The 12,612-nt window shown below is 41.2% G+C and overlaps 1 protein-coding gene across 4 annotated transcripts in view; it reads left to right on the forward strand.

Moving 5' to 3' along the window:
* ASB7 (ankyrin repeat and SOCS box containing 7) overlaps window positions 1–9,254 on the forward strand; it is a 44,742-nt gene extending 35,488 nt beyond the window's left edge. For all 4 annotated transcript variants that reach the window (XM_048867019.2, XM_048867015.2, XM_048867016.2 and 1 more), the window contains one exon: window positions 5,296–9,254. In XM_048867019.2, coding sequence (XP_048722976.1) covers window positions 5,296–5,435 — 140 coding nt within the window. In that variant the 3' untranslated portion in view covers window positions 5,436–9,254. The remainder of the gene's footprint in view (window positions 1–5,295) is intronic.
* Window positions 9,255–12,612: the final 3,358 nt, after the last annotated feature.

Consider the following 12,612-nt stretch of genomic DNA (forward strand, 5'->3'; position numbering starts at 1 on the left):
CACAAGAAGTGCTGAAGTATGCACAGAGTAAACCAGAAATAACATATCCCGTTATACGGAGGTTGGGCCTTCTAATAATAGAAGGTAAACAATGTAGACAGAAGTTGACTATCACTTTTAACAAGAGGACTGTAGAATGCAAGTGAACTTATGTCAATTGCGTACCCCTGTCTATGCTACACAATTTTTTCAACAAAAGTCAAGTTTAATCGACAAAACAGTAGAGGTGTACACACGACAATGCTCCTTCTGCCGACAAAACTCTCCTTCTTTGCCGACAAAATAAAACCACCTTGATGAGAGGCATATTTTTTTGAGGCAAAGTTATACCGACAAAGCATCAATGTAGACACCATGCTTGGTTATGTCACTGTAAATGGCCTCCAGGAGGTGTCCCACAGTGCCCATCCTGACCGTTCTGGTCAGCAGTTTGAACTTTGCTACCTTGCACCCAGGTACACAAGTTTCCACCCGCTCTCTTTAAAGGCCCGGGAATGTTTGAAATTCCATCTCCTGTTTTCTCGGCCTGGAGAACTCACATCGCATCTTCCCAGCTGACTGTGGCGGCTCCTCGCAGCAACTCTCCCCCCCAGCTTGGAGCACACCCAAGTTGTTGGATCTGCTGTCACTGTGGGGAGAGGAGGCTGTGCAGTCCCAGCTCTGCTCCAATCGTAGGAACTTCGATACCTACAGGCAGATTTCTCATGGCTTGTTGGATAAGGGCTAGAAATGGGACATGCAGCAGTGCCATGCGAAGATAAAGGAGTTGAGGCAGGCATACCAGAAGGCAAGGGAGGTAAATGGTCGGTCTGTCTGGTGCTGTGCTGAAGACCTGCTGCTTCTATAAGGAGCTGGACGTCATCCGTGGCGGTGACCTCCACCTCCCACAACCCTGTGGATACTTTGGCAGGGCTGGAGGCAGCGAATAGTGGACCTAACCCCAAGGACAAAGTCATGGACAAGGAGGCCGAGTTGGAGGACAACATGGCACACACGGCAGGGTTGTCCAGTGGTGTGGCGAGTCGGGACCTCTTTTCCACTCTGGACCTCTAGCCAGTCCCAGAAGTCCGTCTCTGGCGCGCATGATGCAGGAGAGAAGAGCCCTGGTAAGTGATCTTTTTGAGTTGATGCTGCTTGGTTATATGCTGTCCTTTGCTCTGTATGTTCTAGAAGTGGGTGAAGGGATTGATGTGTACAAGACTAGCTGTGTTTGAGTGTGCTCCACATTCCCTTGTGCAGCAAAGCAGTGCAGCAGAACAGTGTGTAAATGCCCACCGAGATTTCACAGGAATCCTCCAGAGAGATCTCTAGGAAACTTTCCTGGAGGTACTCGCTAATCCTATGCCAAAGGCTCCTTGGCAGAGCTGCTTTGTTCTTTCACGCATTGTAGGAAACTTTTCCCATGTCACTTGGCAATCAGTTATGCTGGGACCAAAGCATCACGTAGGCAAGCAGCACAGGGACTGGGTCTGAAACCGCACACATGCAGGAGATGCACCCTTGCATTTCTGCTCACCCTCAGGAGTGAGATGTTGGCTTCAATGGCCCATGCCTGTGGGAAAAGGTGGCAGAATTTACAATATTGTCCCTAGTCACTACATTGATCCCCTTAAAAAACCACCTAGACCCTTTGCCCTATCTTGAATGCCAAACGTCACCCAGCCCAAAGTCACCATGTTTAGGGTGTTCACTGAGATGTGTGCTTTCTAAAGGATAGTGTGAAAGTGATTCGTATGTCAAAAGTGGTATTTTTACTATAATGATTCAGTACTGTGTGTGTGAACTAACAATCATGATTCTGTGTATTGTTTCTTGTGCTTCTGCAGATGTGGCCTTCAGAGGAACCCCCTATGCACCTGCAGAGTGCCTCTGCCAGATAAGGAAGCGACCAAGGCAGAGCAAGGAGAACATGTTCCGGGAGGTACTCCAGTCCTCAGAGGCCGAATAAAGAGAATGCAAGTTGTGGAGAGAGACCCTGAAGGGAAAAAATTAAAAAAGAAAGGCAGGACAGAAAGGAGAGTGAGGAGCACGTTGTAAATAGCCAAGAGTGGATGATAAAAGTGATGGAGGAGCAAACAGAGATGTTGAAATCCCTAATCATGCTCTAGGAAGAACGCATGCATGCTCACCCCCCTCTGCAGCCGATACAGAACTGCTTTCAATACCCTTCCCAAACTCTTCCCACGCGTTCCTTGTAACTTCCCAGAACATTTTGGTACCTTGTTCACTCCACCCTGTCAGATGGCTTCCAAAATGGTAGCTGGACTTACACATGGCTAGGAGAGCCTACACTGCCTTGCACTCTTATCTCCCCTCCCACCAAGCTTTTTGTATGCGTGTTGCTAATTGGTATTTAATAAAAATGAACTCTCTGAAAGATAGCCGCCTTTATTTGTCTCCTTCATATGGTGGTTGCTGCTGGTAGTAATACATAATGTCCGTTTGATTATTTGCCAACTACAAATCCCAGTCAGGAAACATCACAATTTTCATGCAAGGCGGCAAGTTAAGAAGGCATGTCAGAGTGCTGTATTACTGGGACTCATGATCAAAATGTTGCCTTAAAGCCTCCATCTTTCAAATAGCCCCCTATTGTGCCCCTCTAATAGCCCTAGTATGTGGCTGCTCAAATTCAGCAACCAGGCGGTCCGCTTTGGCTCTCCACCCCGGGAGAAACTTTTCACCCTTAGCCTGACAAATATTATGGGGCGTGCAAAATGTTTTCCTCATTTAGGTCTAACCTTCCATAAAGGCATTGCCAATGCGCTTTTAATCTGCCAAAGGCATATTCCATGGTCATTCTGCACCTGCTCAGCCTGTTGTTGGAGCGCTCCTTGCTGCTGTCCAGGTTTTCTGTGTAAGGCTTTGTGAGCCATGGCTGTAATGGGTACACTGAATCTCCCAGGATCACAATGGGCATTTCAATATCCCCCACTGGAATCTTCTGGTCTGGAAAGAAAGTCCCTACTTGGAGCTTTCCGTACAGGCCAGTGTTCCTGAAGATGTGTGCGTCATGCGCTTTCCCCGGCCACCCTGGGTTAATGTCAGTGAAACTCCCACAGTGATTTACAAGCACTTACAGTACCCTAGAGAAGTACCCCTTTCTATTGATGTACTCTGTCACAAGATGGTCTGGGGCCAAAATTGGATTATGCATGCCATCTATTGCCCCTCTGCAGCTAGGAAATCCACCATTGCCGCAAAGCCATCCACTATTCACGCACATTGCCAAGACTCTCAGTCCTTCGTATCAGGATGTAATTAATGGCCCCGCACACTTGTGTTAACGCAGTTCCAAGGGTCAACTTCCTGACTCTAAACTGATTCATGACTGATGAATAGCAGTCTGGAGTTGCCAGCTTCCACACTGCGATTGCCATGCGCTTCTCCACTGAGTGGGCATCTTTCATTTTGGTGTCCTTATGCCACAGTGCTGGGGCAAACTCTGCACACAGTTCCAGGAAGGTGGCTTTCTGCATCCGAAAGTTCTGCAGCCACTGCTAGTCATTCCAGACCTGCCTAATGACATGATCCCACCACTCAGTGCTTATTTCCCGAGCTCAAAAGCGACGGTCCACCATCTTCAGCTGCTCTGTGAATGCCAAAAGTAATCTGCTGTTTCTTTCCTTGGCACACAGCAGGTCAGGCAACTCTGATTCCTGTTCAGATTGGGAGCTCATGATGTACTGCATGACCATCCACGATGTGTTCATAACAGTGACTGCGGCAGTAGAGAGCAGTGTGGGAGTCTATCCTTTCAGACAGAGATGTTGGGAGATAAACAGGGGCTGTTGAAAAATGCTGCGAAATGCAGTCTGAAGCCCATGGAATGCTGGGACGGAAAGAACTGCATCATGGGACGTTGAGCATGCACCCATGATGCACTGCAATCCACTCTGTCTTCCCACAACTCCTAGCTGCAGAAGGTGGCGAGTAGCACAGTGGGATAGCTACCCGCAGTACACTGCTCTCCACAATTGGTGCTCTAGCATCGACGGGGACATGTTCTGATGACAGGAGTGTAGTGCGAACATGTACAAGCGATGTAATTACACCAGTTTTTGATTGTCAGCTTAATTTACATCGACAAAACTCTGTAGTGTAGTCAAGGCCTTAGACTCTCCTTTGGAATAGAGTAACTCCAAACTTGAGATGAATATGCCTTCAATAAAGTGACTAACTCAAGTCTAGAGGATGAGAAGATCCTATCACCTCTATTTTGTAGCCTTGTTGCCTAATGTACATAGCTGCGCTGGTAGCATTAGACCATTTACCTTATAACCTGCGATTGCAGAGGTCTCAATAACCATTTTATTGAAAGTATTGCCTGTTTTGAGACAAGATCCTTATTTACATGTTTGCTATCTAAGAAATCTTGAAGAAACTGGAAAATATTTCATTTAAATTGTTCAGCTTGATTTCTGCTGAGTAAAGTGTTTACATGTTTATTTTAATGATTTTGGGGAAAACAATACAAATTGTCTACTTAGTGCAATTTGTGCCTCTCTTCTTTCTTTGAGAAGGCAAATGCCACCTTTCACCACTAACTATGAGGAAGATGACAAAGGATTGCAGTAAGGTCTACTGATTACAGATTATTTTGAGATAGCAATATAAGCATTTACATGTGTCCCTGGTACCCAGTCTATTCAAGGTAATTGAAAACAAATTGTAAGATGTTTCCACTCACACAGTCATCTGCTGCTTTTATGGTGATTTAATTGTTTAGGGGTGTATTTTTTTCAATGTAGGAAATATTTGAAGTTAAAACGTTTGTGTACTGTAACCGGTGACATGCATAAACTTCAAGGGTGAAAGTATTCCACAGCATTTATTCTGAGATACTGCTGGCTATGTTAAGTGTTTTGGGGGCTGACTTTCCAAACTGCTCAGAGTCCAGCAGTTCCCTTTAAAGATAATGAACCTAACTGGGAACTCAGTTCTTCAGAAAAATCTAGCCATTAATGCTTTTGCTGACGTGCCAGTGGTACTGGCAGAGCATTACCTCCATGAACTGTGGTCAGCCCCGGTCTCAACTCAGTCTGCAGGGACATACATACATTGTGAATGTGTTAGAAGCTAAAAGCCTTTTCTCTTGGTTGGAGGGGGAAAGTGGGATTATTAAACTTTGCCATATGATCCTTGAATTGCTTAAATCATACCCTCTAAGTAGACTGCTTGTTCGTCTTCAGAGCTGGACAAATAAATAATATATAATAATATAAATAATCTTTTGAGGCACATCTTAAATGTGATTATCTTACTTAAATATGTTCCTTTTGTCTTTCATTTCAGGACAGCCCAGAAACTTGCAAGATCTATGCCGAATTAAAATCCGCCAGTGTATAGGCCTTCAAAACCTAAAACTGCTTGATGAACTACCCATTGCCAAGGTCATCAAAGACTATTTAAAACACAAGTTTGATGATATCTGATATCCATGAAGAAAAGAACTCTGAGCAAGCTTAGTTATATTCCATATACTTAAAGAGGCTTGTTGCCTTGCACAAAGTATATCCTATGCAAATTCTGATTTTTCTGTAAGTCAGAAGGCAGGTATACACGTCCTTGGGTTTTTTATACCACATGCTAGAAGGTCTTAATTTTTTGGTTTCTTGCTCCAAGTTTACAAGGTCCAAGCTTTCTATACAATATTACATTTTAAAAATTTATTTGTTTTTTTTTTAAATGAGGCATGCAAACTTGCAATGGAAATGGAACATAGTGTATTCAAAGGAAGTGATTGGTTCTGATTGGCATGCATAGTATTGTAAGCCATCTGAGCGATTGTTAAACAAAATGAGTTTTGGAGACTAAAGCACCAGTCCTGCAAAGGGACCCATGTGGGAAGACCTTTATGTCCATACAGTCTCTTTGACTGATGGGACTTTGTGTAGGTCTAAAGCTCTGCCCATGTGTATCATTTTGAGAATCGTAACCATGGTTTCCTGGGACATACTGTACAAATGCCATATGGAAACTTTTTAAAAATACAGTCACCCTGTTCAATTTTAAAATGTATAAGTTGGCTCTTTTTATACTGTTCTTTTCCTAATTACTGTAGTTTGGATGTCCATAAATCCAGGATCTCTGCTTTCCTGATATTCCCTGTAAGTGAGCTATTGTTTGTAACTATATTTTTAACAGTGACAGTACACTGCACAGAGTCATACAGTCTCTATTTTTTACATTAAGTTAAGGGGAAACAAGTTTAGATTTTGAAGCCAATGTATTCTGTTTCTCATACAGTGCCTCCTGTGCAATAATCTTTCTAATGTATTTTGTCCATGATTGTGTGACTTTCGCACCATTTCTTACTTAGCCTCAATGCATTATTTGTGAAAATAGGAACTGCGGCTTTATTGTAGCATTGATACAGCAATGCTATAATAATGTCAGTTGCTGTTACAATCCCTGAATTTGCTGAATGTATAATTTAGCTGTTTTATTTCCCTTTGAGATGAAATTTCGCATACAGGTTGTTAGGCCAGATCTCTCTTTAAATTGCTATTATTTGGCTAAGTACTTTTATTTTAAAGGGGTTACAAGTTTTTTTTGTTGTGTTCACATTTTGGTTTTGATTTGCTTGAAGTTGACTAGGATGTAGTCTCCACTGATAAGTGCACATAACCCCCATTAATTTGAGTGTTCCTTGTGCACTGACAAGAAAATAGTCCCCTTAGCATTAGAAGCTTAAATTTTGCAAACACTAAGTGGGTTCTTCTTAACCTCAAACCGGCAAGTGATTTCAGTAGTTAAATTTGGCTTTTCTGTTTTCATCATAAGCATTAATTTGACCTGATAAAGAGCCTGTTCCTAATTGTCAATGGAAATAGAAGGTCTCAGCACCAAACAGAAATGGGCCAAAATGTGCAACCATTTTACTGTTTTCATTTTCAAGGGATTATGGAGTCAGTATAAAGTTCTTGTCCATGTTTTCTACTCCTGCTTTGCCATTGTAGTGGCTCCAAAAGAGCCTTTATAATAGCAGCAGCTCTCTCATACTAGGGATCTCAATGGAAGCTGGGAGATTGGGGAAACCATGTTGACTCTTCATTTTTCACACTGTCCCTTTCAAAATGTTACATAATTTTTTTTTAAAAAAAAGGTGAAAGCAAGGAAAGCAAGTACATTTAGATTAACTCCGCTGGTTCATCCCTAATTCCTTGAAGCCAGGGATTGTAGTTTCCTCATACACGAATCTTATTGCTAATGATGGATGCACAGGAACCATGGCAGCAAGGATTATCTCACCCTATTGTGCCTAGCCTTGAACAGGTTTCCGAACAATGGGTGATTTTAGAGACTCAGTGGCTCAGAGAAGGGGTAGCGGGATGTGGAGCCTTTCATCTCTGACTCACCAATTCAAATCAAACCTGCTTCATCAGTGACCAATAGTTAATATAACAGCAGCCTGTAGGAAGCGAGTTTGTCCACTGTCCACACCAGTCACCACAGTTGTTGCTAATGTGGACCCTTATTGGCAGCCTCAACAAAGAGGTCAGAGAATAACTGGGCAAGACAACTCTCCTCTATATATAAGGCTTCCTCCAGGTCATAGCTGAAGCACATTGGTGGCATTATAGTGTGTGTGTGTGGGAGGGGGGGGGGGGGAGAGTGCTGTTTAGTAGTACCTTTAATGAATACTCAAAACACCTTAGGGGCTGATCTCTTCTGCTTTAAGTTCTGCAGTACCTAGGCATAATGAGGCACATTAGGGATGGGATGGCAGCTCTTAACTCTGAATCTTCAGTTTTGTTACATAGAAACAGAACCTTAACATTCTTTGTTTTTAAATATTTAATATTGTTCATCTGCTTTCCTAAGTAACTTGTTTGGTTTTAAACCATTTTCTTCCCCATCAGTGAAGGTGCATTTTTTACAGGAATCTTTTCTGAAATAATTTAGACTATATCTTAGTCAGAATCCATATTAAGATAAATTATTTGTTCTGTCTTGCTGCTGTGACTTCAGAAAATTATGAAAGACCTTGCTGGTAACAAAAATGTTATTTAATGAAGAAGTGTGTCATTCCATTATTTATTGAGTGAGGTTTGGTATTTTTAGTAACTGACATTTAAAGGAAACACTTTTTTACATTTTAGGCCAGTGCAAAACCTTTCTTTAAAAAAAGAAAAAAAATTGCAGAAATCTAATCCCCTTTAGCAAGGCTAAATTGTCAAAGGACCTGATCCAAATCCCACTGCTGTCAATGGAAAGACTTCCACTGGGCTTTGGATCAGGCCTGAGGGTCCCGATTCAGCAAAGCACTTACGGTCTTACAGATAAGCATGTGCTTGAGTAGTCCTCTTGGCCTCAGTGGGACTATTTATATACTTAAACTGTAGCACATAATTAAGTTAGTAAAATACAGGGTTTATTCATCATTCAAGCCTAACTAGATTTGAATGTTGTGAATCTATTCTGTTGTCACTCTCCTAAATGGGTATAATGCACAAGTAGTTAGAAAACACAGAAGTGATTTGATTTTTCCATAATCTTTTGAAATAGAATCTGGAAAGATGAGTACATAATATAAATGTATTACATATCCTAGTTCCATTCCTTTAATATACATTGGTGTTCATTTTATTGAACCTTAAAATAATAATAATAGTAAAATTGGCAAATACACCAAAGAAACAGGCAAGCAAAAGATTCTGATCATTAATAAACTGCAAACCTCATCCTTTAAAAACAAAGCAGAAAGATTTTTGTAAATATGTGTTTATAAATGTACAGCAGAGTAAGAGTGGGTTTTTTAGATTATTTAATTACCTTATTTCTAAACGATTTACTACATTATAGACAATACTTGTTAGTTTGAAAAGCTTTTGAGTGTTTTGGTTTTTTAATTCATCATCAGTCATGCTTGGAATAACTCTGGCTTCCTTGGGATAGCGTGGAGAATTTAGTTTTCTGGCTATAGTTGGCAATAACAAGAGAACACATCTGGACAAAGAGGACTAGCGTGATTAATTTGTCATACAGACGCCCTGAAGCAAAAGAGAACGTATAGTTTGTTTACCAGAGTGGACCATATGGAAATTTTAAATCTTAACTTCTGAATAAAGTTGATCCAGAGCCCAGAATGTCACTGGGACAAGAGCAATTTACAATTTGCCCACAAATCTAGCTTCCATGCACCTTTTTGTGTTATCAGTATCATGATGTACTTTGTTCTTCTTTTGTAATGTAAGTTCTGCTTTGGGTCAGTTTGAATTTTAAAAATATTTAAATCTGGTTAAAATCTTTTGGGTTTATGTTCTATTTATTTCTAATCCAATGTTTTAATAATATAGTATCACTTTGCAGCTTTCCCTCAATGTCTGTCCTTCCTGAAAACCCTTAATGCAGTCATGACAATGGATAACTAATGATGTGTAAACTTAGCTGTTGAGGCTCAGTTCTGCATTGAGAAATGAATGCAGATCACCCTGAACTTAGTGCATTGCGTCAGTAAATCTAAAGGCAAACGTGGGCAGTCAGGGCTGGACTGCCAAAAGGGGATCAACCCAGCCTCTAACCGTTTCCATACACACGTTTCTATACACTCACTTGCATGTACAAGCTATAAAACTTACACCACCCTCATCATCTGCATGTGCAAATAATGATGACCAAATAGAAGTCATGTCTTGCAAATGGATCTGTCAGTATGCAATGTCTTTTTTTTTTTTTTTTTTTTTTTTTTAAATACTGGAAAATGGAATAAGCAAGGCTACTTCTGAGTATATCATTCAGGTGTGAACTGAGACCAAACAAACAGCTTGGGTCCACCAGGAGTCTTTGTAAAGTACAAGTTATGACTTTTTTAGGGGCATTAAGAGCGTGGAGAGGGAGGGAACTGGATTAGAACTTTAATGATTGCTCCAGTAGCCATCACAAATATTATACTTTACTAAAAGCTGATGGAGAAGGGGATGTTTCCCTATTAATAGCATCCCCTTGAGGAGCAAGGTGCAAAAACTGAATTTGGATGTGAAGATTCTGTGCAACACATTACAACATGACTAATAAACTCCAAGCTGCGTAATGATGTTACTAACAGACTGGACAGATTTGGAAGACTAGTGAATTTTCTAAATGCTATGTTGTCAGTGGTGTTCCTGTTTATGTTTCCTATTTCCTGCATTTGTTCAATTGTCAGCTGAAAAACAACTAATGATATACACAGTTGTTTACAGCAATAATGGGTTTGTAAACTGTTGACAAATAAGATTATACATCGATAACAAACTCCAGTGTATCAGTATGCCTGCATTACTAGAAATTGTGCTTTATTTTATGTGACAAAATATGTTGTTTGTCGTGATGCCAGAAAAAACAATTTTTGTAAACAGTGGATGCAAAAATTGACTTATTACTAGAGGCAGAATGGCCTGCAGGGGATGGGAGCTAGGAACGCTTAATCTTGAGTTCTTTTCTTTCTCTGCCACTGACTTTCTGTGTAGCCTTGGCAGACACTCTTCACCTCTCTCTATTCTTTCTTTTTCCCGTTTGTAGACTGAGGCTGACACCTATCTCAGGGCTTTTGAATTGTATTTTGAAACTGTAAAAATGTTATACATGTGCTGAAATTTTTATCATTGCTGCTGTCACTGGCAAGTCTGAATCTTCTTCTGTTCTACTTTTTGTTGACTTCTTGAGTTATAATGTTCAAAACTAACAGTTTTGTTTTAGCTTAATTTCATGAAAGCAAGGAAACCTAGAAGCGTACTTTACTTCATGGAGCTGAGCTGCCACGATTTCCTCAGCCACTTCGTTCTCTAGGGATCCACGCCATGCAGGAGGAGCCTTGGATACGTGGAACCTGGAGCTGCTTTATCCAGTGACGAGATCTGTACTTCAAATGCTTTCTACTCACTCGTTGTAATGCTGCAGGGTTTCGAAATGCTCTTTGTGGCATCCAGGGGAAGTGAGGGAGACTGCTGCCGAGTAGGCTGATCTCCCTCTCTGCATGAAAAGGGTGTGACCCAGGTGCAGAGGGTTCTCTTTATGTATGGATATGGAAGCACAAGCAAGAGATCCTCTTAACTTGCCCATTGTTACCAGGTACTGGAGCTTGCATCGTCCTGTATGAGGTGTGTTTGAGAACAATGGGTCTACTGGAGGAAGCACCCCTTACAGAATTTCCTTGACTGTTTTTGGTTTTATAGCAAGGTACATTGAAGGACATAGCTTCATCATTTTTTAAACTGTTATGTACAAAAGCTGCAAAATAGAAACTGAATAACTGTAGAGATTAGGTTTCAGAGGAACAGCCGTGTTAGTCTGTATTCGCAAAAAGAAAAGGAGTACTTGTGGCACCTTAGAGACTAACCAATTTATTTGAGCATGAGCTTTTCGTGAGCCGTATGGAGTGGAAATCTATCAACTGCATGAAGAAACTTGTGCCGTATGGAGTGGAAATCTATCAACTGCATGAAGAAACTTGTACAAATGAAGTGAGCTGTAGCTCACGAAAGCTCATGCTCAAATAAATTGGTTAGTCTCTAAGGTGCCACAAGTACTCCTTTTCTTTTTGTAGAGATTAGGTTTACAGTTGCATTACTGTCCCATGTATAGCAAAAGTTTGTAATCTCGCTGCTCTACTGGTTACATAATAGCTCGGTTATATAGAATACCAAATGCTACTCTTATATTGGCATAAATCCAGAGTCACTCCACTAGAGTTTCAACTTTCAGCCCTGCTGCGAAAGAGTCTTTTTGAAATTTATTTACAAGGTTATGGAGGTGCACTGCTAGCAACTCCATAGTTAGTTACATTATAAAAAATCCTGGGGAGGGGGGAGAGAGAAACAGGATTTAGGCCTTCTCTAAAAATAGGTAGCCAGTAAGTTTAGATTAGTTTCCCACCATTAACAGGAAAGGTTTGAAATGTTGCTGTGACTGAGATTTTTTTCACGGGTTGTTGGAGCAGCTGTTGTCAACTTGATTTCTTTCACTGTATATCTACTCAAACTTCAGTAGTGAAGTGTATCCTGAGTGGATCTGTTGAAATCTGTAGTCTTTTCTTTTTTTAAAAAAAATAAATAAATGAGATTGTAGGCCATTATTCCTTCCTATGCACCAAGGGTTGCTGATGGAGAAACTCTTTGCACATAACCGTATGCATCACCACTCCTGGTGTATTCGCGTCTTCTTCATTAGCTGCCGAATTTGCACCCCACTTGTAAGTCTGCTCCTGCGCAGCCAACCATCTACTTAAGAATGCTTTATAAAAACCTACAAAATAGAAAATCTAATATAAACTGGGTTGTGAAGTAGTTAGGGCTGTTACCCTCCTAACATACCTGACTCAAAGCCACACCACTAAGGAAATGAAAAGTTAGGTACCTGAAGAGGACCTACAGGCCTGCCTACTCTATAGGGCTTTTCCCTGTGGATTACTCGTTTTCAGGCCCTTCTGTGGAGGAAATCCCCTCTCACTAGCTATTCTTTTACAGTCATGCGCCTCCCCAGGAAGGCAACCATTGCGAGCTGCTACACAGGTTGATGACAGCCTATTCTCTCACCCTATCTAGCAGAGTTCAAGTCTCCTACATCTTGTCTGTATAAACAAAGGGCAGGTACTGGTGAAGCTCTCAGCCTTTTGATCTCAGAGCCTCT

This window comes from Caretta caretta, chromosome 10 (genome assembly GCF_965140235.1).
Source record: "Caretta caretta isolate rCarCar2 chromosome 10, rCarCar1.hap1, whole genome shotgun sequence".
NCBI classification, from domain to species: Eukaryota; Metazoa; Chordata; order Testudines; family Cheloniidae; genus Caretta; species Caretta caretta.